The following is a 24721-nucleotide window of genomic DNA, read 5'->3' as shown; positions in this document are numbered from 1 at the left end:
GTGAGGCCGGGGCCCGGCGGCCGCCCTCCCCTTCCTCCACAGCGCCCGCCTGCCAGCGCGGGCGGAGCGGGCGGCGAGCGGCCGCCTCCCGGGGGGCCGGGGCGGGGGCTCGGCTTGGGGTCAGGGCACGGGGCGGGGGCGCTGCGGCCGCGGGAACGCGTCAAAGCACCGTCGGTTGTGACGGCCCTGCCCGGTGGTGTCCCCAGGAGGCGGCACAAGCCTCAGCCCCGGGGGCTCAGGGCTGCCGGGACGTGTCGGCTTTGGACACGGGGCTCAAGCGCTCCGAGAGGCAACGAGCTGCGTCCGCGCTTGGCCGGGAGCTCGGACCTGCTCCGAGATCAACCGTGAATCTTGCAAACGTCTTAGAGCACTGAAAGAAGCGGTCGGTTCATGGGCTTAATACAGGCTTCATTCCCAAATCAAATTACTTTTTTTTTTTTTCCCCTGATACTTGGGAAGGATGGCCGTTAGGAACGTGAACTTCATGGTGCTCCAGGAAAAGTAGATAAATTGTTGGTAGCGGTAACGAGACAGCCCTTCCAGCCCCATGGCGATGGATGGGGAGGCTGCACTTTGTACTTCCAGCCAGATGAGAAACTCCAAGACAACCTCGGTGTATTTTCTTTATTGAGTTACCTTTTTCCACGGCATTTAACTTCAGCTGAAATCCAGCCAGTCACTCAGGGGGTTTCCTATACTCAGTATTTTGGATGCATTTGGATTTTTATGAAACAGTCTTGATGATAAGCTGAAGTAAATATTTAGGGGTTTTCCAATGGAAAAGCCATTGTAGCATTTCATGCTGTGCACCAGGAGGACTGCGCTAATGAAAGTAAATATGGTGGAAACAAACACTAGCCTACTCAGGAAAGCACGGAAATAGGAGCATTTGGAATGCAAATACACTTTCTAAAACTGCATAAAGATAAGAATTTCAGGTATGAATGCCTCTCATTTTATTACTATTTTTTTTTGTCCACTTCCTGTGCTCTATCAGTCAGGAATGGTATGGTTGAAAAATAAGGCGTATGTTTTGTACAGTGGTTTTCCTGAAAACACCATCAAACCAGCAAGACCCAAAAATAGGCACAGATCCCAGACCTCCAGATCAAGACACTACCAACCCATAATAGTGCTTTGTGCTTGTAATATCCAAAGGATTGGATGCATTCACTAATTAATGTTCCTGATATTTATTAACCTTGGGAAGTTACATAATTCTCTCCATTATATGCACAGAGAACTAAACCAGAGAATTAGAAAGGGAGAATGATTTCGGGTGTAAGTAACCAGATCACAGCGCTCCCCTTGAAACGTCTGGTGCTGCTGCAAAGACGGGAATGGCTGGAGTGATTCTCCTCCTCCTGCTGCCCCTGGCCCCAGTGCTATTTCAGCTGAGATCCCCCAAGCGTGGGTGCAGGCTCAAGCTGTGTGTAAAATTAAGAAAGCATGGCATTATTTAAGCCGAGAGGCCCTTCAGATCGTGTTTATACAGCAGCCGATTGGAGAGTTTTGCACGCTCAGCACTTCCAAAACCTCAGCGCTACACAATTTTTCGTCTATGTAGCATTTTTTGAGAAAATGAATGGAGGAATCAACATGTTCTCATTTAGCTATAGATTTTTGATTGGTCTGTACTTAAGCTAATAGCATAACTATTTATTTGGTATAAATAAGGCATTCTCAACTGAAGATTGCTTTTGCAATCCATGGGAGAAGTCTTGAAGAAAAATACTGTGAAAAATAATTCAATTGCAGAAATTATTTTTGAACAGGGCCAGAAAGATTGTGCTCGACACAAGTGACGGAACACTGCTGTATTTGCTGTAAATGCAGCAAAAGCTTCTGGAAAATCTACAGCATAAAGAAACTATAACCGCCACAGAGAGAAAGGGCACGTGTCAGCAGGTTCCAGGTAACAAATGTGATGCAAAAGCGTGTGACTACCTGAGGCCCTGGCCTTTCAAATGCGTCACTCTGTGCATGTCCTATCAGTATCAGATAAAAATTTCAGACAGACCACAACATCTTGCTTACCCTTTCAGAATTCAGTTCAGGAAGCTGTGCTCTCAGCTCCACTGTTTTCAGATCACTTGCACTCTGTAAAACTCACGAGGCATCGCTGGTTTGGCAGGCGTGTGACAAAAAGCCACTCCTGCTAGATTTCTTTCTCAAACTTTCCCATCGATTAGGAGTTTTACACGTGTAATACTTACAGGAACAGGCTCCAGCTGCCAGTGCCAAAATCTCTGGTTTTAAAAGTTGTTCCACTCACCCTCAGATTGCTGAGTAAGGACTGGAAGAGAAAGAATAGCAGGGAGATAGTAGTGCAGGGACTGAAGGGAAATTTCAATAGAAGAAAGAAGCATGCGAAGGAAGGAAGGAAAAGAAGATAAATCAAAAGTTGCTGTAAAGTAAGGGAAGTGCAAACAGCAGAGCACGCAGAGATAGGAAAGGAGGAGCCAACGTTCAGACTCAGTGTTTAACCAAAGTGATTGTAAAAGCAGTAGTTAACTTGCAAGCAGGAAGAAAGGCAACACGCAAAAAATCGCACATTCCAACAATACAGGCAACAGCGAGAGCGGTGAAACACATCCCCCCTCACATCCCCCCTTTTCCCCTGGAAAAAGCGGGTGGAAGGGCAGGAAAGGGGACAGCATCTTCTGAACGCTTTGGCGTGTCGCTGTGCTGCAAACCGGGAAGTCAAAGTCTGGTCAACCCCCGTGATATAATGGGGAGGGAGGGGGGGTGGTCCCCTAAACCTGCACAAAGTGCCAGTCATCATTTCCATTCATAAGCCTTGCTCACAGCTTAAATACGGAATTGACCCGCTCAACCAGCGGAATCTGATGGAGTTCGGATGCCATCTTGTGACTAGCTGAGAAATGACAGAACTGGGGGTTTTGGCTTCATTTCTTAAGCATCTCTCGAGATCTTGTGAAAACATAAAAGATACTGCAATACAAGATAGGGTCTAAATTTAAAATGCCAAGTACCACACCTGTCCTGCTCTTCTCACGAACTTTCTAGGTTGGCATTCTTATTCTGTATGTTTTGATGATTTGATTGAAAGCACTGGGCTAAAAAAGAAAACCAAACCCCAAACTCACTACACTAAATGCAAGCGTTGATCTCAGAAGTGAACACAGATGAACTATTCCTCAAGAACTGATCTTTTTCCTCTAAAAATGCCACCGATACCTCAGAATAGTACCCAAGACAAATTCTAGGGTCCCTTTGCCACTTTGACTACCTCCTCTCAGCGCACACGCTGAAAAAAATGTCGCTCCACGTATTTCTGCATCAGCTTGTCGTGCCCGCGACAGAAGGCAATGGTTTAATCGATAGAGGTCAGCGCTCAAAGTTGGCCACACTGGCATAGAGAGCTTTACCAGGTTAAAAAATCACACTGCGGCGCCAGGATTACGCAAGGGAACGCTGGAGAGGGCCCCTGGTCGTATCCTCCTGCCTGAGCCAGGCCATCACCGTGTCGAGCCGGGTTCGCCGCCCCTTTGGAAGCCTTCCTCCGCCAACCGGAGCGTTGCGGGGGTGATGTGGGATGGCGAGCGTCACTTTTTACCTCACAGAAAACGTTCTTTAAAACCCACAAAGGTCTTGTAAGGACTAACCCAACGCTGGGAGACGGCCTGGCATATTCGACCCACAGTGGCCCAGACGTGGCTCGCTGCGAGCGACCAAGCCGCTCCTGTCGCCTGACGGTCGGACTCGATGATCTCAGAGGCCTTTCCCCACCTAACGACCCTACGAGCCAGCAGGCCTCGCTGCACCCGCCCTGCCGGCAGCCCAGGCCCGCCATGGCGGCCTGGCCCCTCACGGGGCTGATGTGGCGGCGGTCCTCGGGCCGTACCACACGGCCCCGCACCCGCGGGGGGTGACGCTGCACTCCGTGTGCTCACCGCACCCGAGCAGAAACGCGCCGGTGTCGGCGCACCACCGCGCGCCTCCCCCTCTGCGGGAGCTTGGTAGCGCCCGTCCGTGCACCGGCAGCCTTCGGGCGAGCGCATGGTGGAAAGTTTGTAGGGGGGTGGCGGGCAGGTCTCGCGTCAGTGTGCTGTTCCGTCACCTCCCACCTGGCGCTGTGCAGGGAAACACGCTGAGCAGCCGATCACGCAGGAAGGCTCTACTCTACGTCAGCGCAGTTAAATGTCACAGCGCCTCCCGCCTTTCCGCTTCTCGAAAAATGGTTCGGCCGAACCCCACCTCAGTAGACTGGACGGAGGCGCCATATTGGGCTCAACCACAGTGAGGCACGAAATGGGGGGGAGCCACGGCTGCTGCGGGGTGAGAAGGAGCAGAAGTCGCTGCTGGCTTAGCGAAGAGTAAGCGGCGAGAGGAACGGCAGCTGCCTCTGAGCGGAGCGGCGAGAAAGCGGCGGTGTGCAGAAGCTGCGGCGGGACAGGAATTGTCCCCCCCTCCCTCTCCGCGCCAGTTGGTAGGCGCCGCCGCGCGAGGCCCGCTGGGCCTGGCGCACATGGCCCGGCGGTAGGAGCCTCCCCGCCCCTCCCCCGCTCCTTTCCCCGTCGCGCTCGAGCTGGGAGCGCGCGGCCGGGCGGGCCCCGCACCGAGCCCCATGCAGGACACCGAGGAGAGCCCGGCGGCCGCCGCGCCGCCCGACGCCCAGGGGCCCGGGGAGGAGCCCGAGCAGACGGACGGGCCCCCGCCGCCGGCGGAGCCGCCGCAGCAGCAGCAGGAGGAGGAGGAGGAGGAGGAGGGAGAGGGGCAGGAAGAAGAAGGCGGCGAGTCTGCGGCGCCGCCGGGGCCCCCTGAGCCGCCCGCCGCCGAGGAGCCCGCTGCCGCCGAGCCCGAGCAGCCGCCGCCTCAGCCGCCCTCGCCTCAGCCGCCGTCCGGCCGCGAAAGCCCCGAGAAGGCGGAGGCGGAGCCCGAGGCCGAGCCGCCGGCCGGGGCCGAGCCCGAGGCCGAGCCAGCGGCGGAGGCCAAGACCGAACCGCCGGCGGAGGCCGAGTCGCCGGCCGAGCCCGGCGCGGCGCAGGAGAATGGGGAGGCCGCGCCCGCCGCCCCGATCGAGCCGGAGGACGAGATTTCCTTCAGCGACCCCGAGGACTTCGTGGACGACATCAGCGACGAAGGTGCGGGCTGAGCCGGCGGCGGGGAGTGGGCGGCGGCGCTGGCGGGAGCGCGGCCGGGGCCGGGGCCTGGGCCTGGTCAGGCCGGCCGTGAGGGAAAGGGAGGGGCCGCGGGGAGGCGGGAGAGCCCCGGCGGCGGGTCCCGGCCCAGGCCGCCGCGAAGGAGCGCCGGGGGGGCCGCGGCAGGTCCGGGCCGAGCCGGTTGGTGCCGTACAGCCCTGCCGCTCCCGTGGCCGTCTCGGGGCGCCTGGGGGTGCCTTGTGTACGAGCGGTGCCTGGTCGTACCTTGCCGGGTCTTCTGCGGGGAAAAGCTCCGCTTTCCCTACCCCCTGTGGGCCTGGCAGCTGGCTCCTCCCGTGCGGGCCGCGGCAGCCTCTCCGGCGGCGTCGTGGACTGCCCGTAGTACTGAGTACACGTCTTCAGCGTAGCAGTGTTTCTTAAATGAGACTTCTTCTGGGTTACCTGTGCATGGTACAGCACTGTTTAATGACTGTTCTTAAACGTACTCTTAAACTTTGAATATCGATCTGTGGGCAACCCTTCACGAAGTGGAATCATCAACGTCTGTGCCTTCCGTTTGCCTCCATCACTTAAACTCAACTGTAAAAACAGAAGTTTTAAGTTGTTGACCTGATGTTTGCAAACTAGGTTTCATCGCTCTATTTTTACCATGCATCCAGAGTGAAATCCATAGATAAATAGTATGGGTTTGAGAAGAGCTCGTGAAGGTATGATGTAGGTACTTTGTGACAAGAAAATATGGAAGAATTATTTCTGGCAGTTGAAAATTCAAACTGAGGCTCTTTTAAAAGGTTTGGGTATTGACTGTCTTAAAATGGCTAAACTATTGTGTAGCTGCATCGATAATTATGGGACTACCTAGTTTTGGCATACAGGAGTTAGAACTCTCACTTTAACGTTATTCAAATAGATCTTTCTAAATAAATAATCTCAGTTCTCAGTGTAGCAAAAGTACTTATTTTGCCAGTACTTATTCTAGCATATGTGCTGTTGTAGTGGCGTAGATCCTCCATGTCGTGGGGTCTTACATTACATGTATCAGAACTGGAGAAACATTCCTGAGTGTGTGTGATTGTCAGTCAGTCGGTTATTTCAGTTGGCAGTGGAATACAGGCGATACACGTGCCTTCTGGTGTTCCAGTCCTGTGTTTAGCTTAATAAAACGGCAAAAAAATATCTTGGACTAAGAAAGTGTTTGCTATTCTCAATTTGGCACTCTGCGTAGCTCTTTGAACTTGTACGTTTGTTTCTTAGAGACCTTGGCAAAAACGTCCCCAAGTATACAGTCAGATTCTTCTTGTCTAGTTAAGTGTTTGTGTGATACACTTTGTCTACATCTAGGATTATTATGTTCATTTCTGTCCATTCAGAAACTAGGCGTATTTTCCATCCTCACCTATTGTTAATTTGGTTAACTTCAGCTGTATGAATAATATAGTGTTAGTGGCTGAGTTACAGTGCTTAAGTTTAGTCACTCTTGCTGGTCTGGCTTTCCATCTGTGTGTAACTTCTCGAGCTGCTTTATTCCTTTCCCTTTATCCTGATGACTCGCCCAGGAGAAAGGCAGTCCCTCAGTGTCACTGAGCCGGGGCTGTTTCAATGCTTGTGATAATGTTACCTCTTCAGGAACACCTTTGAGCTGGACCAGCTTTAGGATTGGACCATCTTGGATGTGTTACTTGAGGTTTTTTTCCCAGAACGGTGTTGGCATGGCAGAACAGCTGATCCGAGTTCAAGAAGAAGGGATGTGTCGCGTAACCACTCAGGTGCAATGAAGCTCTAGTTCAGATAATGATAGTGGTCCTTAAAATACTGCCAGCTGAAGATAGCTGTGTCCCCACCACACCCTGCTTTTCTTGTGGGTGAACCAAGAGCTGGCTAAACCAGCTTCTTACCCTTTGAAGATTCCTTTGTTCACAATTTTGAACTTAAGGTAGAGGAACGGCACAATGTAGGTATTTGTCTGTAATCTGTTACAGTTTCGGTTCAATCCAGGGTGTTGAATTCTTGTATGTGAATCTAAATATGCATTCCTTGGTTTGTCTCTAAGCCTACAAAGTCTATTGTGAGCAGTGGATGTGAAAAAAATGACTAATAGAGGCTAAAATCACTCTTTTGTGGTTTTGTTTGGTTGGGTTTTCTTCTTGTGGACTTGTGTGGAAGCATCCTTGTGGGACATACTTTCATTTTATATGCAGGGAAAATCTAAAATATGGGATTATAGGGTAAATAAGAAATGTACATGTGTTATTCTACTGTAATATTTTTAAATTAGTCCTTTCAGTCCTTAACGTTTTTGTAGGCATAGCAGACACTTCACTCTGTGTCCCCTAAATCTGAGACAAGTGATTAGCTATCCACAACTTCAGTGTATTGTCAGCTACCTGGAGAATGGCTTACTGCTGAAAGAACCTCTTGAGATCCAGTATGTGCTAGGAAGTTGACTTGCAGCACTCACTGGTCTTCTCTTCTGGATCTGTAACAGTTTGAGTCTGTTCTTAACTTTGCAGCAAAAAGTTAAAGGACAAGGGGAAGATGATCCAAAATACCTTTGGTAGTAACTTAAACCACATTCAGTCTGTGTGGTAGAAAATGCTGTCTATGGAGTGATTCCCAATACCCACTGCTGTACTCTTGAAAAGTCTTTTTTTTTTTGCTGTACATTCCATTTTCCTCCTACTTCATTGCCTACCTGTTTGTTCTGCACAGTGCTCTTAAAGCTGTCCCCATCTGTGATTGTGCTTATTGGGACTGGGGCCTCTGTCTTCCTGTCAAGGAAGTTCCTATCCAAGTTTTTTGCTCATCCTCAGTGGTCTGTACAGCTTTTGCTGTGAGAATATCTGTTGTTAACTCTGGGGGTTTTTTAATGAACTTTTCCAGTGTTTGACTTTTCCTTTTCCCTATTTTCCATCTGCTGCTCCACACGAAGGGCTTTCTTCTAACTTGTCTCTTAAACAGTCACTTCTAGCACATCCTCCTGCTCTTCACTAATGTTTGCGTTGTGCACTCTTCATTGAATATCTGACTTGCTCTGAAGCGTAAATGTGGTCTTAGCCAATTTTGAATAGTTGCTACAAACTAGTAAATAGTTGCTATAAATGGGAAAAGCTTGTGGGTGTAATCTAAAGTGTGGGGAGTGAGTAAAATGATGTAACATGGGTGATTATTCCTCTTAATGTCTTCATCTTTCTTTAGTTGCTACTGCTAATAATAGGTTTGTACAATTTCTGGGTCTTCATATTTATTGTACAAGTTCGCATATTTTAACTTTTTATTTGTAGTTCTTACGTGCACATGGAGAGCCTCTTTTTGAGTAATAAATACTACAGACAGCAACATTCTGTGAGTACGACATCATCTTGGTGGTGGTAGCATCTGTTTATGCATAAACTTTTGTGAAGCATATTGCCCCAGAAGGCCAAGTTTTTTTGGTAGCTTGAAATTCAAAGTAAGCAAATTTCTTCACTGCTAGAGATCTTTCCAGCGCTGTTTCTGGGCAGAAAAATTTCTCGAATTCCAAACCCAGAAAAATTCCATTAAAATGTCTTCAAACTATCAACACATCTAACACCATTTTTGTTTGTTCTTGTGTTTTAAATGTTTTTACATGTGTTTGGATGTTTTTTTCCTGGTCTGTGAATGCTATATATAGTCTGACTCTACAAATTTTATCTTTATATTCTAATTCGGAAGTATAGTGGCATGCACTTATTTTCTGTCTAGTCTTGCATTTTATAGTGGTCCTCACATAAGCTTAAAACTTAACTGCAGGTATGTGTGTGTTTTTCTCCTGTTTATATGGCATGTGTGAAACTGCATTCATTTCAGCATGTGAGCAGAATGTCTGGTTTGGTCTGTTGAAGTACATAAAACTAAAAATGTCAATAAAAGAGAAATAATCTTCTACTTCTAGCTGATACTTTTTTAGAATACAATAATGCAGTCACATTAGTAAGTTGCAGGGACATGACTGATTACACCATGAAACGATCAGTAATCTGCACAAGAATTAAAGCGTGTGTGTGAACATGGTAGCTAGGGATAGTGGGGGGTTTTATTCCTGGAAAGGCTTAAAAATAACCTTAGGTCAAAGTTATCTGAGCGATTGTTTGAATATCCTTGCTTTAGTGCTTCTAGCTCAGTCCGTTGGGGATTGAATCATTGATGTAATTTTTCTGACTCTTCTTGGATCTACAGGTCAGTACATTTCTATAGTTAGGTAATGTTAATTTGAGGAGGGTACTGAAATTCATACATTACCTATGAGGCTTAGCTGGTGGATACAAAATAATCTAATAGAATTGGCCTGAGGAATAGATTAAAGTTGATATGTCCAGAACTCCACAGGATGTACATCTAGAAGCCTACTGCATAAAAATAATGCAGTGTGGTGTGGAAGATCCTGATCTTGGGCACAGCTTACCGGTGTACTTTGTACCTTTTAACTGCTTTTCTCTAGTGTGGTACACCAGCCACAGCCGCAGGGTTACAGTCCTTCCGAATGTTCTCCCTTCTGCGTGTGGGAAGCTTCAACAACGTTGTAAGCAACCTTCCCGGTAGAAAGAAGCTTGGAGCTGACAGTGCAGGGACTGAACAAACCATCTGACCAGCAAGTACTCTCAGAATTTGTGAGATGATATAGGAAGGGGGAATTGGTATGGCTGAAGAATATCCAGGGTATGAAAAGGTGTGCACTTGTCTTCGCTTGCTGCATGCTTAAATATGGCTCTACGTGTCTTGTCTTAGACCTTCGTTTTTGTGTTTAATTAAAGGTTTAGACGGATTGTGACTTCTCAAACATAATTATAGCGACGGTAAGACATGCAGAGCTTCCAGTATGGCAGATAGTTTTGAATTATGCTAAAACTTGTGTCATTTGGGAGGGAGGCACATGTTACATTTCTTTTTATCAAAGTCAGCTGGTTATAATTTGAGCAAGCTACTAGTCAGTGCTTGGGTAGCAAATCTTCCAGTTGTCTGCTCTCTTGTCAGAGTTTTGAGGGCTTCCTGAGCTGTTTTCGTCTCCTGAAACAAGCTAAGAGTGCAAGAGTTGATGTCCTTAACATGACGTGTTTATTTAAGAAAGACTTCAAGAGTTAGCTGCTTGAAGTTTATCAAGAAACTGCGTAATCATGCCTCTTAGCACAGAAGTGCTATTGGAATACTGTGTATTCACTTCAGTTGTTTCTCTGGTAGAACGTTGTTCATTACCAAGTTTCTTAAATGATTCTTGAAATTTCCTGAAATTTGAAGTCGTCTTGTTCTCTTATATCACTATTGTTTTCATCTTTCTGTCTTCCTCCCTGATGATGTAGTGGTGCCTTAGTTTCTTATATGCTTTTTCTTTGCAGAATTACTTGGCGATGTACTGAAAGATCGGCCACAGGAGGCAGATGGAATTGACTCTGTAATCGTCGTGGATAACGTTCCCCAGGTTGGACCAGACCGACTTGAGAAACTGAAGAATGTCATCCATAAAATATTTTCCAAGTTTGGTAAAATCATCAATGAATTCTATCCAGAAGCAGATGGGAAGACAAAAGGGTAAGTCATGGTAACTCCTACTGGAAAGACGATTGAAACCCTGCTCTGACTTACCCTTGATTATTAGTGTCAATACTTCATGGCCAGTTTTTATGGTGACCTCATAGTCGTGCTCATCACTTTCTTCTACCTTAGCCTGTACAGTCCCGACATCTAGTCTCGGTGACAAGCAGAATTTCCCGAAGGAGCTGAGGAGCTTAATAACTGTGGAGGTGATTAATCATGGAAACAGTTTAGCTGAGTTTGGAAGAAAAATTTCTGTGCAGTACTAAATGATGGATTTTTTGTTAATTTTCTGCCATGGCTAATAGATAGGTTAAAGGTCCATTTTAGTCAAAAACTTAGTAGCAGTGGATGTGCCGTTTATTGCAAAATGGACTGTCCGTAGTCTGTCTCTGGTTGCCAGTGCTTATGCTCATATTGGTGACTCCAGCTTCCTTAAGTTCAGTGAGCCCTTCCCAGGACCCTTTTCCCCTTTGCCAACTTCTGATTCATGTTCTGTTCCTGGTTAATGCAGCATCTGAAATTGAGAAGAAAACAAACTGGAAATGATCGAGCCCAAGGGGAGAGGGCAAGGGAAGGAAAATTTTAGGGAGAGAAACCAGGCAAAAATCAATCTGATAAATATGAGGATTTGCTTGAGTCTTGTGACTGTGGTTGGAGTAGCCTATATTCCTGAGTTTGGGAGAAATCCATAGTTTAGATAACCACTTTGAAAAAGTGGGTTTCCTGGGGCGGAGGGAGTGTTGATTCTGTAAGATCAGTGTGAGAAGCATGAGAAAATTATTCTATGTCTGTGTGTTTATGCCTGTCTTTGAGGCAGTGTCTGACAGTCTGCAGGATACTGTTAATTTGAAGTCTGCTGGGCTACAAGTTAGGTTGTATCGGTGGCAAGAAGGAAGCTGAATTCTGTTCAGTGTAGTTGAAAAACAAGAGTGGTGCTTTCAGATGCCTATGACAGCAAGATTTACAATTTCTAAACATGAACTGTCATTCAGCTGGGAAGAGCTGCATACTTAACCTGCCTGTGACTAGCTCCCATTGTTCTGCTGTGTTGCATTGAACTTGCATTCATCGCTTAGTCTAGCCCGTTTACCGAAAGGATAACAGTTTAATTCGGGACAAGCCCATGCAGCTAAAAAGTGTTCATGTGCCTGTGGCCAAAATGGAGATTAACTGCTTTTGACCCTAATTGGTTAGGGACAAGACAAGAGGTTGTTTTTTAGGTGCTCTTCGTTAATCCACTCTGTTTCTTGTTTGTTTTTTTTGAGGGGGTTGGTTTCTTTTTTTTTTTTTAACGATGAGCCTGTTATGTAGTCAACGATGACTTCCTGCTTTCATCTTCCTTCATTGTAGGTACATCTTTCTGGAGTACATGTCTCCATCTCATGCAGTGGATGCTGTGAAGAATGCAGATGGATACAAACTGGATAAACAGCACACTTTCAGAGTCAACCTTTTCACAGACTTTGATAAGTGAGTGCAGCTATTGTGTGTATCGAGATTTTGGGACTCTAATCAAGAGTGCCTGCACAGAGTGTAACCAATCAAATTGCTCTTTCAGGTACATGACAATCAGTGATGAATGGGAAATCCCCGAGAAACAGCCATTCAAGGATTTGGTAAGGATTTTTTTGGAAAAATGGAAAGAGTATTCAGCATAATATGAAATGATTACTTCATTGCTGGAGGGTCATGTGAAAATAGAAACGATGTGTTAATAGCGTTGTTATTTGCAGCAGTAGTGATCGCGTGCTCCTCTTCCTTCGTTCTCAGTGACAGGAGGAACTTGGTGGTTCTGCTTAGTAGTTCCACATAGGGTAAAACTTAACTTGTGCAAAATCATTATTTACTCTAACTTAAAAATAGAATTTTGAAAGCATTGTCTTATATTTTTGAATGTTTGAGTCTGTGTTTGTTACCACTAGTGTTGTAAAAAGTCTTGTGGAGGAAGGGATAGTTTTTAAAAAACACCAAAGTCCAAAAACCCCTGCAGTCATTTTAGGCACAAAGTGTTAAACTGCATCAAACCACCTCGAAGGTCCACCTTTTCCGGATCTGTTCTCTTAGCCTCCGGTAACCAGTAGTTTGAGTTATTTAATTTCAGTTGAGAAGCTTGTTTGTGATGGTAAGACTGGCAAGTTGCACACTCGGTGTAAGGCCAACTTCCACCCACCGGGTAGATACTAATTTGGGGAACTTGTCATCTTAGCCTTTAACTCACTAATAATCTTTTTGCTTCTGTGTTTCTTAGGGGAATCTGCGATACTGGTTGGAAGATCCTGATTGTAGGGATCAGTACAGTGTGATCTTTGAGTCAGGAGACCGGACCTCCATTTTTTGGAATGATATCAAGGAACCTGTTCAAATTGAGGACAGAGCAGTGAGTGTCCTGGAAGTGCTGTACATTGCAGATACACTGTCAGTCTCATTCATTTTATGCCATTTCAGGTTTTTCGTATTTTTTTAAAAAGATTTTTTTTTTTTTTCCTCATTGCTGAAATACTTTTTTCTTCGTTTTGAAGAGGAGTTGTGAAACTACATGCTTTAAAATTAGACTTAGCTGCTTAGGTAGAACAAATGCAAAGTTAACTTGTTTGTGGTGGTGTGTTATTTTTTTTTCAGCTGGTCTCTGATGCCTATTAGTTTCCTTCATCTTTATATTATAGGTGATTCAGAAAGACCTGAAAATGCAAAGTCAGAGTTTGAGGAGTACTATTCATTAGAGCTGAGTGTGTGCTTAAGTATGCTGCTTCTGATCACCTTGCGCTTTTTTGCTGACCGCAGAGATGCTAGAGAGGAATAGCTGGTTTGGTAATAGCGTATAAAAGGGAGAGTTAGTGTGCCTGTCTGCTGCAGGCACTTGACTTGCTGAGAACTGTTGGTACCCAGAAGCATTTTCTTTAATAACAGTTGTGCATTACAGTAGAAAGAAGTTGGCTCTGGGATGACGAGTAATTTTGCTCATTGCCACAGTCTGCGTTGGTGAAACCTAACTTGGCTGACGGGCAAGAGCTGATTGTTGTTAAGAAATTGGGAATACTTACCTTTACTTCTGAGCAGAGTGTTCTTCTCAGAGCTGAAAGACAACAAGGAAACCCAAGCCTGTTACGTGGGTTTAATTGTTACTATAGGCAGGTTCTCACTGTACCTGGAAAATGTTTTTGTGATCAGTAAATGGAAAAGGTCTCAACTGACAGTTTTCAACCCGAAGAATAAGTACTGTGTGTTATGTGCAGGAAATTGAACTCCACAACTAGTCCAGGGTATCACTAATTCGGAGATCTTCACTTAGTGACCAGATTTGCAAAATGTGATGCTACAACCACACAGTAATTCTTTCCCCTTTAGGAATCCAGCATGAAATTAAACCTTTGTGTATACTGTCTTTTTTTTTTTTTAAATCCAGCGGTGGACAGAAACCTATGTACGTTGGTCCCCGAAAGGTACCTACTTGGCGACGTTCCACCAGCGGGGCATCGCGCTGTGGGGTGGAGAGAAGTTCAAGCAGATTCAAAGGTTTAGTCACCAGGGAGTGCAGCTTATTGACTTCTCCCCCTGTGAAAGGTATGGAGCATGATGTTGGTTTCGGCTAAGGGGTCGAGAGCATGAGGCACACACCTTCTGGCTGCTGTGCTTTCAGATCTTGTGTGGCTGAGGTCTTTGGTTCTCCTTTGGCTTTGGAAGTGCTGCTTTTCATGTATAAATCCTTCTTAGAATGAGTGAAACTTTGCCTGACTTCTCTTTGACTTCAGGAAAGATACTTAACATAATCTGGAATAATTGGTCTACAAAACTGAGCTGACAGGTTTCCTCAAAGTTGTTATCCCAAGAGAGAAGACTGTATTTTTTTCCTCTGCAGTTGGATGGGATGTTTGTTACGTTTGATTTCTAGTTCTCTGAAAAGTTTCAGTTGAGTTGCGTCCTCCAAATCTGTAGTATTGAAACAAATTCTTTAAGCTTTCTTTAGAGAAGGCTGAAATAATTTCAGGACTGAGATGTATCTTGTTTTGTTAGTTTTCAGGTAACATATTTGGAAGCAATTAGGTTTTGTGTTTTATTGTATTAAAGAGAGATTATTTATCTTTAAGCGGAGAAGTCTGGCATACCTGTAGTTCAGGTTGGCTGAGGTCAATGGATTTATATCCAGTTTGAAACTAATGATGTTCTCGTGGCAAAACTATATAGTAAGTAGCAGTGTATTTGGTGAGTCCACCTCTCTTATAACATAAATTTGAGAAGACTTGCACTTAAATCTTTTTTTTGAGTCTCTTCAGCCAGAGGGATGCCAGGGAAATACTGTGTCTGGAAACTTTCTTCTCCACCACGCTGTTCTTATCGTTCCCTCATCTCAAAAAAAATCCCATTAGAGAAACTGCTCTTTAAAAGTGCATCATATTTAAATATTATTTGGGTGAAAGCCTGTTTGTACTGACATATTAGATAAAGTTTCAATAGTGAAATTGATTGTTTGTTTTGTAGGTATTTAGTGACCTTCAGCCCTTTGATGGACACGCAGGATGACCCTCAGGCTATTATCATCTGGGATATTCTGACTGGGCAAAAGAAGCGAGGATTCCACTGTGAAAACTCAGCTCACTGGCCTATTTTTAAGTAGGTTGAGAAACAGAATTAGTGTAGAGAGAGGTCCCAGACATCATGTAATAAAAAGGTGGTTCCTATCTAATACCCCTTTTTTTTTTTTTCTTATTTGCTTAGATGGAGTCATGATGGTAAATTCTTCGCTCGAATGACTTCAGATACCCTCAGTATCTATGAAACACCTGTAAGTTACTGCTTTTTTTGCATAACACTTACTGCATTACAATATCAGTCTTTCCCATGGTATCTGTTTGAAAGGTTACATTTTAATAATACAGTCTACAGAGCTGGGCTTAAAAGGGGAGAAATCCCTTTGGTCTTCTCTTGTTCTTTCCTGGGTGAAAAACTATCCAAGTCTGACAGTAAATTTCACAGTACGCTTCTAGAAGGAATAGACAGCTCAATATCCTACTTGTAAGAGTCAGTAGGATCAAGGTTATGTGACACCTCCCAGCTCTCTCTAGCAGGTGGGTGCCAAAGTACCCAACACACACTATAAATTGCAGCCTAATCTAGTCTGGTTTGCTTCTTCCTTATAATTCAGGCTGCTGTACTCATTGATTCTGTACAGCAATTTTTACTTTATAATTGTGGTGTATATGTATGTTCATAATAAAAAAGAGATGCAGGATCTCTGAAAACTGTACACAATTTCCTAGTTTGTGCTCTAATAATAACAGGAGAAGGTGCATGTGTAAATATAAAAATGTTACTAACTTGAAAATTCACATATTTCTCTTTTAGTCTATGGGTTTGTTGGACAAAAAAAGCTTGAAAATCACTGGGATAAGGTGAGTCTTTTCCTTTGTAAAGATAACTGCTGTTTTTAGTTGGAATCTTTATGTCTGAGGCTTTGTTACAGTTAGAGGAATATTTAGGCTGTTGACTAGAGCAAACGGCCTCGTATGCTGAAGTGGTCAAATTAGACAAACTGATGGAATGGAAAATTCTCCGTTTATTGATGTCCACAGTTGACAGCTTGTATCCTTTGAAATCCTCTTTGTGGTACTGCTTAATCCAGGGTCTAGCTCGGGAGTCCTGTTCCTTGTCTACAAAACCAAATTGGAATGCCATTTGTTAGAGAATATCTCCCTAACAAGATTGTCTGCTGGTTTAAAACAGTGTGCTGTATTCTGCCTGTTGGCAAGGAACAGGGTTGGGTTTGTGCAACAGACCCTGACTCCTGTGAGAGTTTTTGAGGTAACTCTCTGAAATGCACGAAGAAAATTAAGTGTACCCAGGTGCAAGAAGATTGTCTCCAGTGTAATTTAATAGTAGGGTTTGCACATTGGCTTAATCACCCTGTTTCTTAGATCTTTGGCGGTTACACTGGCTGTAGCCGTTACTGCTTAGTGAAATGTCCTGTTTTGATAACATTGGCCATGTGGCAAGTTTCAATAGCAGTTTAAAAATCTGTTTGGTATGATAGGTGCAAGGTTATTGTATTGTCCTCAGCTGCTTGTCTGTATCTGTATTATTGAGAGTTGATGTTTGTCTGCAGCATTCTGATACAATGACGAAAATCGTTTCTGCTTGTAGTACCTCTAACTGAAAATTAAAATGCCATGTTTTTAACTTTCTTCCTGTAGAGACTTCTCATGGTCTCCAGGTGGTAACATAATTGCTTTCTGGGTGCCTGAGGACAAAGACATCCCAGCGAGAGTGACTTTGATGCAGCTGCCTTCTAGACAAGAAATTCGTGTGCGGAACTTGTTCAATGTTGTAGATTGTAAACTGCACTGGCAGAAGAACGGGGATTACCTGTGTGTGAAGGTAGACAGGACTCCCAAAGGCACACAGGTATGTGGGTTCTGATTATATTAATAAACTTTGGTTCTCTCTCATGCTGACACCTCATTGTTTTACAGTACTGCCTTTTAATATAGCCAGTGTAAATTATGTGATGTCAAAGCTATTTTTCATTTTTCCATTTGGATTTGAGGCATGTGGAGAGCGAAACGTACGTAACGTTTGTGTCCAAGGTTGACTTTAGAGGCGTCTGGGACTTGGGTGAGAGCTGCAGGCCTCACCTCTCTTCCTACTCCCTGATAAACAGTTGTTGAACAACCCGTAGGTCATGTGGCTCAATGTGCCATATGTCTGTCTGCCTTAATTAAATTCTATCATAGTCTGAAAAGAAACAAATGCTTCAGTTATTTATTTTTTTTTTCCAGAATAGAAAAATTTAGAATGTGTTGGGTAATGAGGTATACTGTATTTATCTGCTCTCATTAAAGACACAAATGTTGACTGTCATCCTGACAGGCTAATTGTGTAGTTGTCCTTCTATGCCTAGTGATAAAATTGTTTGCTCACCTGCTTCTGTGCTGGATAATGAGCTGACGTTGGCCTTTGCAGGGAGTAGTGACCAACTTTGAAATATTCCGAATGAGAGAGAAACAGGTGCCAGTGGATGTGGTGGAAATGAAAGGTAATGCCAAGTATTTCCTTATTTTTGAACTTTAACTTTGAGTAGGGACTTGTGTGTTTCTTAGAAATTCCTGTCAACATGTGACATGATTGGGAAATTAACTCTTTTGATAGGGGCTGTAGTATTCATGTTGCAGGCCATCTAATGTAAAAATGAGAAATCAAAACTTCTGTTGCTGTTCATGCTTGTGATGGACTCGAAAAATGATAGAGGTGAAAATCTGTTATTAATAAAGATGGTAGGGCTGATAATGTGAGTGTATTTGGAGCTATTGTTTGAAACACTCCCTGCATTTGCCTTATCAACCTGTGTTTTAAAAGATAGTCTGTACAGCAGAGTCTGACTGATGGGTTCCCTCTCTTCAGCATCTTGGTTTTCTTTTGTAACTGCTTGAAATCAAACCTTTTTTATTGGCTTGAGTAGAGTTTTGACCCATCTCTTGTTGTTACAGAAAGCATCATAGCCTTTGCTTGGGAACCAAATGGAAGCAAGTTTGCTGTGTTGCATGGAGAAACTCCACGAATTTCAGTTTCCTTTTACCATGTTAAAAACAATGGGAAAATAGAACTCATAAGTAAGTGACTGAAAAACAAGTGAAAAGTGCGGATACTAAGCATTTTGCATGGCAATAGATGCCGTAAACACAAAATTGTGGCTGTTTGTGGTGGATAGTATGGCAATAGGTGCTATGCCTGCCACGGTGTTCTAGAAGTGTAGCTTTCTGGTGACAGCTAAGCTGTTCTCACTTCGAATCGGTCCAGGGTCTGGGAATAAAAGGCCTACAAGCCAGAATAATTTTGTGGCCTTGGGAAGTTCCTGTAAGGTGATAGCACAGACTTGGCTCACTGTAGATAAAATGTATTTCCAAGTGGATGTTGGGCTCCCCTGATCTCCCTCCCTTTCTTTAGCTAGCTTTGGATGTTCTGGTGCTACGGGGTTTTGTCTTTAGAAGTGTAGAGCTAAGGGCTGCTGTTAGGACTTGTTTGCAGAGCTCAGAAACATCTTGAGGAGTGGATGGAGTTGATAGCTTGTAAGCTGATTGATGGCATGGGATTGAGATCTTTTTCTCATTTTTATCTTGTTTCTTTCCAGAAACGTTTGATAAACAGCAGGCAAACACGATATTCTGGAGTCCTCAAGGGCAATTTGTAGTGTTGGCTGGCCTCAGAAGGTGAGTATTGCACAGGTTACTGAAAGCTACGTTCATTTTAAGGAGGAAAAAGGCTGGAGTATCTCATCAAGAAGTGTTTGGTATCTCAAGGAATGTTGCGTTGTTGTGTAATCTTGGTACAGCTTTGCAAAAGCAAAGGAAAAGCAGAGATGCACATTCATGATGTAACTTAGTCCTTTGTAACTTTTACTTGCTATTTTCCACATCAAATGAAGAATGCATTTTTCAACAGAAAAGTGGATATTTAGAAACACTCCTCGGCTGTTTAGGTTAAATGCTGATGCTCAGCTAATCCAGTTTGCATGGTGCATGTGCCTTCTCATGCGCAATACCTCTTGATGACAAAGCTGTTCTGTAAAAGAGTTAGTACCAAGAAAGTTTCATATTAGAGCAAGGGAAAATAATTTTTATTAACTAGATGAGTAGTATTTGCCTTTACATGCTTTCAGACAAGCACTGCTGTTCTGTTTTTCTTCTTTAATCTTGTCTTCACTACTTAAATATGTCTAAGCGTATGATTGTTAAGCTTTGGCTGTAACTCGCCTATAGTATGTTTTCACTGTTACTTTAAGAACAGAAATAAAATGGGTTAAGGGCCACTGAACATAGAAACAGAAGTGTCATTCTTGGATTCTTCTGGTTTTATTCATTGCATTGCTTTCTAGCCACGGAGACTGATACAAGCCTGTCTCTTGGTTGCTGTGAAAATTTATAGTAGTTTATATATAGAAATTTGTAGTGAGGAGTTGTAAAGATGCAGCTTGTGAAATGCTTTTTAAAAAAAAAAAACAGGCTGTACTAGAGTGTAAATCAATCTGTCTTGTTTTGTCTTTGCAGCATGAACGGTGCCTTAGCGTTTGTTGATACATCTGACTGCACCATGATGAACATTGCCGAACACTACACGGCTTCAGATGTGGAGTGGGATCCTACGGGCAGATACATTGTGACTTCTGTGTCTTGGTGGAGCCACAAGGTACTAATGCTTTCTTTTTTCTTCTTCTTTCTCTTCCAGAGGTGTTGGAAAGGGCTGTTGGTTAGGGAGAGAAAATGGACACCTGTCACTGGCTGTATGACCTAAAACCTGCACCATAGTTTTAGACGTTAATTTCTGAACATCAGTATTTATTTGGGCTGTTAGCTTCACTGGTTGTCCAAAATAAGTTCTGGAGGGGCAGTTCATGAGTCTAAACTGAGTGTCCTCTTTCTGAATTTTCATTATGTCTTTAGCAGTCTGAAACTTGATCTCCTTATGGTCCGCACAGAACAGCAGGATTTATTGTTGCTGTCACTACTCGTGCATGGTTCCAGCTGTTGCACTGTAATCCTTTCCTGTACAAGCATAGAATCTGAGACTTAAGAATATAATAGAAGGGCTGGCTTAGTTTCAAACTGTTGTGATCCTCCAGAAAGTAACTTATTGCAAAGCTTCAGTGGAACAAAGATTTTGCTGAGGAATTTGACTTGTGCAAGGAAGGCACTAACAAAAAGAGCACCCTGGTTCTGTTGACTAATGATGTTTGAGTTTATAAAAAACACCCTTAAGACATGGAGTCAGGACTGGAGTGTTAAGTTATAGCTCCTCTTGACTGAGATGGTGCACTGCTCTTCCAGGTGGACAATGCATATTGGTTATGGACCTTCCAAGGCCGTCTACTTCAGAAGAACAATAAAGACAGGTTCTGTCAGCTTCTCTGGAGACCACGACCAGCTACCTTGCTCAGTGAGGATCAGATAAAGGTAGTGTATTCCAGACTCTTTCGGCTGACGTGGATTTGGTGTATAAGTGTACTTGGTTTGTTTCCTCTTCTTGAGGATGAAGCTTGAGCTGTTGCAGAGTTACACAACTGCCTTTCACCCTGAATTTGTGGGAAAAACATGTGGCCTTAGGGGACCTCACTTCCGGGAAGGACTGTAAATATTAACTGTTCTTTAAGCTCAGAATAGAAATGGTTACCAGCTGTTCTTACAGTTAGAGTACAGTGAAAGAGTATAAAGAATAATAAAAATGAATTTAGCTGTCCAGACTTCACTGACTGCATGTGTACAGAAGCATTTACATGATCTGTAAGCCAGGAAGAACAAACAAAACTATAGCAAAGGGAAATGGCCTAGAAGAGAGACGTTTTTAAAAAATCCATAGCCTGCTTAGGAGTTCTTACAGAGTACAATGGTTGTGATTGCTAGTCTGATGTCCCAGTTGAAATAAAATTCCCTGGTTTACAGCAAATCAAGAAGGACCTGAAGAAATACTCCAAGATATTTGAGCAGAAGGATCGCCTGAGCCAGTCCAAAGCTTCAAAGGCAAGACACTTTTGGAATACAATAATGTAGACAAAACTCTTGTAACCTGGTCTTAGTTACTTTGTCATGGTGTTAAGGTAAGGTCAGTTAAACTTCTTTTATAACAAACATCTGTGTTCATTTGAATCCAGATGGTTGGAGTTAATTCCAGTAGGTGGTTTAGACAGATGCTACTAAGCTGTCAGGTTAAACAGTAATGAATCTGGAGAGGCACTGGTGTTACCTCATTAAGCAAAGGTGGTAAAATTTTGGAGTTCTTAGTGAGCTGCTGCATGAGCGGGTCTTTAAATTAAGAAAAACTTTTTTTTAAAAAAAAAAAAACAAAACCCACAACCAAAAACCTCACCAAAGTGGCTTTTTGGTTATGTAAGAGAAAGATCTTCCTTCTTTTGTTTAAGTCAGTAGAAAATATGTTCGTGAGAAAGTGTGACTTGCTAACAAATGCATTGCATGTGGATTTGACTTCCTGAGGAGGTTTAATGACCTCTTCCTGCCTCCGCAGGAGCTAGTGGAAAGGAGACGTACAATGATGGAAGAGTTCAGAAAGTACCGCAAGATGGCACAAGAGTTGTACATGGAGCAGAGGAACGAGCGTTTGGAGCTTCGAGGAGGTAAGCCCCACGCTACTCGTAAGGGCTTGCTGCCAGATAACTGCTGCTTCTCACCAAGTAACTACCCTGTTCTGGGGATTCTTCCGCTGCTTTTCTCGTTCCATTTCCTGTCAAATCTAGTCCCTTGTTTTCTGAAGGTTTATACTTTTTGTCCTGTATCAAAACAGGATTTTTCTATTTTTATTTTAATGTGAGAAAGCTCAAATATTTCTGGCTGACAGAAATCTGGTATCTGTGTTTTACCTCACCTCTTCATGCTTCAAGGCAAGCATTAGCTTGACCTTGGGATAAGACTGTGAAGGGTTCTGGGTGTTGCATTTAACCAGAAAATCCGCAGAAGCCCTGTGGTGGGAGACAGTGATGCCTTGGCTGTCCCTTTATGGATTTAGCACGTACTTATTATGATTTAAAGCACCAAATACCTCTTCACTGCTGGTTTAAGGACTGTTTCTGCCAAGAGCATCGAATCTTTCCATTGCTGCCTTTTTTGATGCATTCGGTGTTAATGTTTTCTCTGTTCCAGGGGTAGACACAGATGAGCTGGACAGCAATGTTGATGACTGGGAGGAGGAGACTGTTGAATTTTTTATCAATGAAGAAATTATTACCCTTGCAGAACCAGAGTAATTAATAAAACTGTGGTAAGATAGCATACCTCTTGGTAGAGAGAAACTTTTGCTTTCAGCTATTGCTGTAGATTTAATAATTGCTTGAGAAAGTTAGGTCTGTTTGTGCATGGAATGTGGTGTTCTCTGAGTTGGTTTGTTTTCTCTGTGGCTAGCGGGGACAGAAGCTTTTTTAAAAAGTAATGGCAGATGGTCAGGTTTATGAGTTGCACTGAGCAGAATACCGCGTATGTCCTGTCTTGCCAGAGTGATCAAACCCCCAACAGAGCCAGGGCCAACTTCTAAACACAGTGTATTGCGGGCTCTGAAATTCCTGTCAGTAGGAGGAATTGTAGTTACTGTGAGAGAGGAGTGTTGCCTTTTGGAAGAATTGCATGTTAGTTCAAGGCTGGACGGAGTTTCAATACTGTACTAAAGATGATACAGCAAGTTGACTGTGGGCTGATAAAACTTTGAGTAGATGTTTAAATAGCCACGTGAACTCTGCTATCGCTTCCTAGAAATGCTGAGTAGAATGCAGGTAGCAGCAGATTTTTGTGTACTGACTGCCACTGCTTGTTACTGAAATCTTCTATTTAATGCGGTGCTTTTCCCAGTTCCTTTTTGTGAATTCATATTGTATATTTATACGTTGACAATAGAGGCTACTTTCAGCCCCTGATGTAGGAAATGTCCTTTAGGGAGCTTGATGTTGTATTGAGGAGGGAAAAGGTATTTTGATAGTGAAGGCACTCACATAGAACTTAAAACCTGTAATGGGTTCCTGCTCTGTCCTAAACGTGACTTCATTTAAGGAAGAGGAGACTGGAAGTGTGCCTTTTGCAGCTGTAAGTTGCCCTACAGCTCTTTAGCCTCCAAATATCTAAGGAGCTCAAGTAAAACATGAGCAGTATACCTCTTGGACCAGTCTAGCCTCGATACTTTTTAATATATTTGGATCTGGCTGATCTCTGTCCCATACATGGGAGATCATTTTATGGAAGAAAGAGACAGAGAGAGGCTGCTTAGGGGTGGTGGATTTAGACAAACACCGGTTTAAGAACAGGTGAAACGCACGTCTGTGCAGCCTTTCACCCGCTACCATCTGTGGTGGGGTTGAGCTGTTGGTATAAAAGCACGGTGACTAACTCGCCTCTCTTGTCCTTTTCTGCAGCACCACCGTATCTTGTGCCGAAAAGAAGTTCCTTCATTTTCAGAAAGCCTACATCAGCTTCGGAGTTTTTAATCCATATTCTTACACTCTGGAAGGGTGGATGCACCAGATTTTCTCCATTCTGACATACTGTAGTGCCTTTAAGTCTTGCTGCCTGCTGCAGTGAGATACTGGAAAGGCGCTGCTTTTAAATTTTTATTCTTTTTTTTTTCCAGGATTTAACTATTATTTTGTTTTTCCTTTTTAAACCCACTACTACCAGTATTTACTTCCTGATCCCCGTGCAGTTCTTACCAACTGGCAGTTCTTGACTATTGCCAGTGAGGTGAGGTTCATCAGTGCACCCCTCTCTCACACACGCACGATGTTTCTGTTTCAGGACTCTTTCTATGTCCCGAGTGCATGGACAGGTGTTCATTTTGTGTGGGGAAAAGTCAACGAAACCATTTTTCGTATGATGTGTTTTAGTGTGCTGAAGCAGCACTACAGTGGGCTATACCCTCCTCCTTTCAGATTGTGAAAGGATGTCTCCCTCAAAGAGCTGAATATGGAAATAAAAGCAGACCTATACTAAACCCAGGCTGGCTACGCGTTGTTTGTAGGGAATCTTTCCCTCGATGAAAATCGAAGATATCCACAGTAGTAAGAGTGTGTTTGCTATATTGACTATATGGTTCCTCTGAATTATTATTTTTTTTGATCTCAGTTCCTCATGGCTCTTCTGGTTTTGTGTTGTGGTTGGTTTGTTTGTCACAGTGATGGTACGGCTCATTAATCTGACAAGTTGACCTTTTCACTAAAGCGGAGTGACTAGAAAATGAGTGGGTTTCTTAAACGAGTTGGAAAGTGATACTAGCCTCAGGAATTACTGGATTAGTCTCAAGTCTTAGAGTGAACATTGCAAACTTTCAGAGAAGTGCTCTGTATACCCATGCCTTATGCTCCCTGTTAAGAGTACCTAGTCTCATTTCTAAAGCCCTCTGTGCTCCGAGGGGAAAAGTGTACTTGAAGCTGGTGAAGCAACTTCTCTGTATTTGTGAGTAGAAACTATTTTCTGTCTGTTGTCAGAGCAGTGAGAGAGATTGGCCTGCTGCTTGCCCTTTGAGGGCCAGAGGACAATGAGGATGTTCTGTCTCCTCTCCATATATACAGA

The 24721-nt window shown here is 43.8% G+C and overlaps 1 protein-coding gene across 1 annotated transcript; it reads left to right on the top strand.

Moving 5' to 3' along the window:
- The first annotated feature begins 4591 nt into the window (after window positions 1–4591).
- Window positions 4592–24143, top strand: EIF3B (eukaryotic translation initiation factor 3 subunit B). The gene is made up of 19 exons (XM_086472779.1): window positions 4592–5108; window positions 10478–10670; window positions 12027–12146; window positions 12235–12292; window positions 12925–13053; window positions 14080–14237; window positions 15153–15284; window positions 15390–15456; window positions 16017–16063; window positions 16862–17072; window positions 17631–17703; window positions 18155–18277; window positions 18796–18874; window positions 19712–19850; window positions 20489–20614; window positions 21101–21178; window positions 21681–21789; window positions 22313–22430; window positions 23569–24143. The coding sequence occupies exons 1-18, from the start codon at window positions 4592–4594 to the stop codon at window positions 22414–22416; spliced, it is 2463 nt and encodes an 820-aa protein (XP_086328905.1). The 3' UTR covers window positions 22417–22430; window positions 23569–24143.
- The last annotated feature ends 578 nt before the right edge of the window (window positions 24144–24721 follow it).

Source organism: Leptosomus discolor, chromosome 14 (assembly GCF_034619465.1).
Source record: "Leptosomus discolor isolate bLepDis1 chromosome 14, bLepDis1.hap2, whole genome shotgun sequence".
In the NCBI taxonomy this organism is placed as follows: domain Eukaryota; kingdom Metazoa; phylum Chordata; class Aves; order Leptosomiformes; family Leptosomidae; genus Leptosomus; species Leptosomus discolor.
This window is presented reverse-complemented; position numbering and strand designations above follow the sequence as displayed.

What these genes read in the sequence shown, in the direction of transcription:
- EIF3B (XM_086472779.1), top strand. Translation starts at nt 4,592, where the DNA reads ATGCAGGACACCGAGGAGAGCCCGGCGGCCGCCGCGCCGCCCGACGCC. An exon ending in GGACGACATCAGCGACGAAG is followed by an intron (nt 5,109 to 10,477) that starts GTGCGGGCTGAG and finishes TTTTCTTTGCAG; the next exon opens with AATTACTTGGCGATGTACTG. An exon ending in AACAGCCATTCAAGGATTTG is followed by an intron (nt 12,293 to 12,924) that starts GTAAGGATTTTT and finishes TGTGTTTCTTAG; the next exon opens with GGGAATCTGCGATACTGGTT.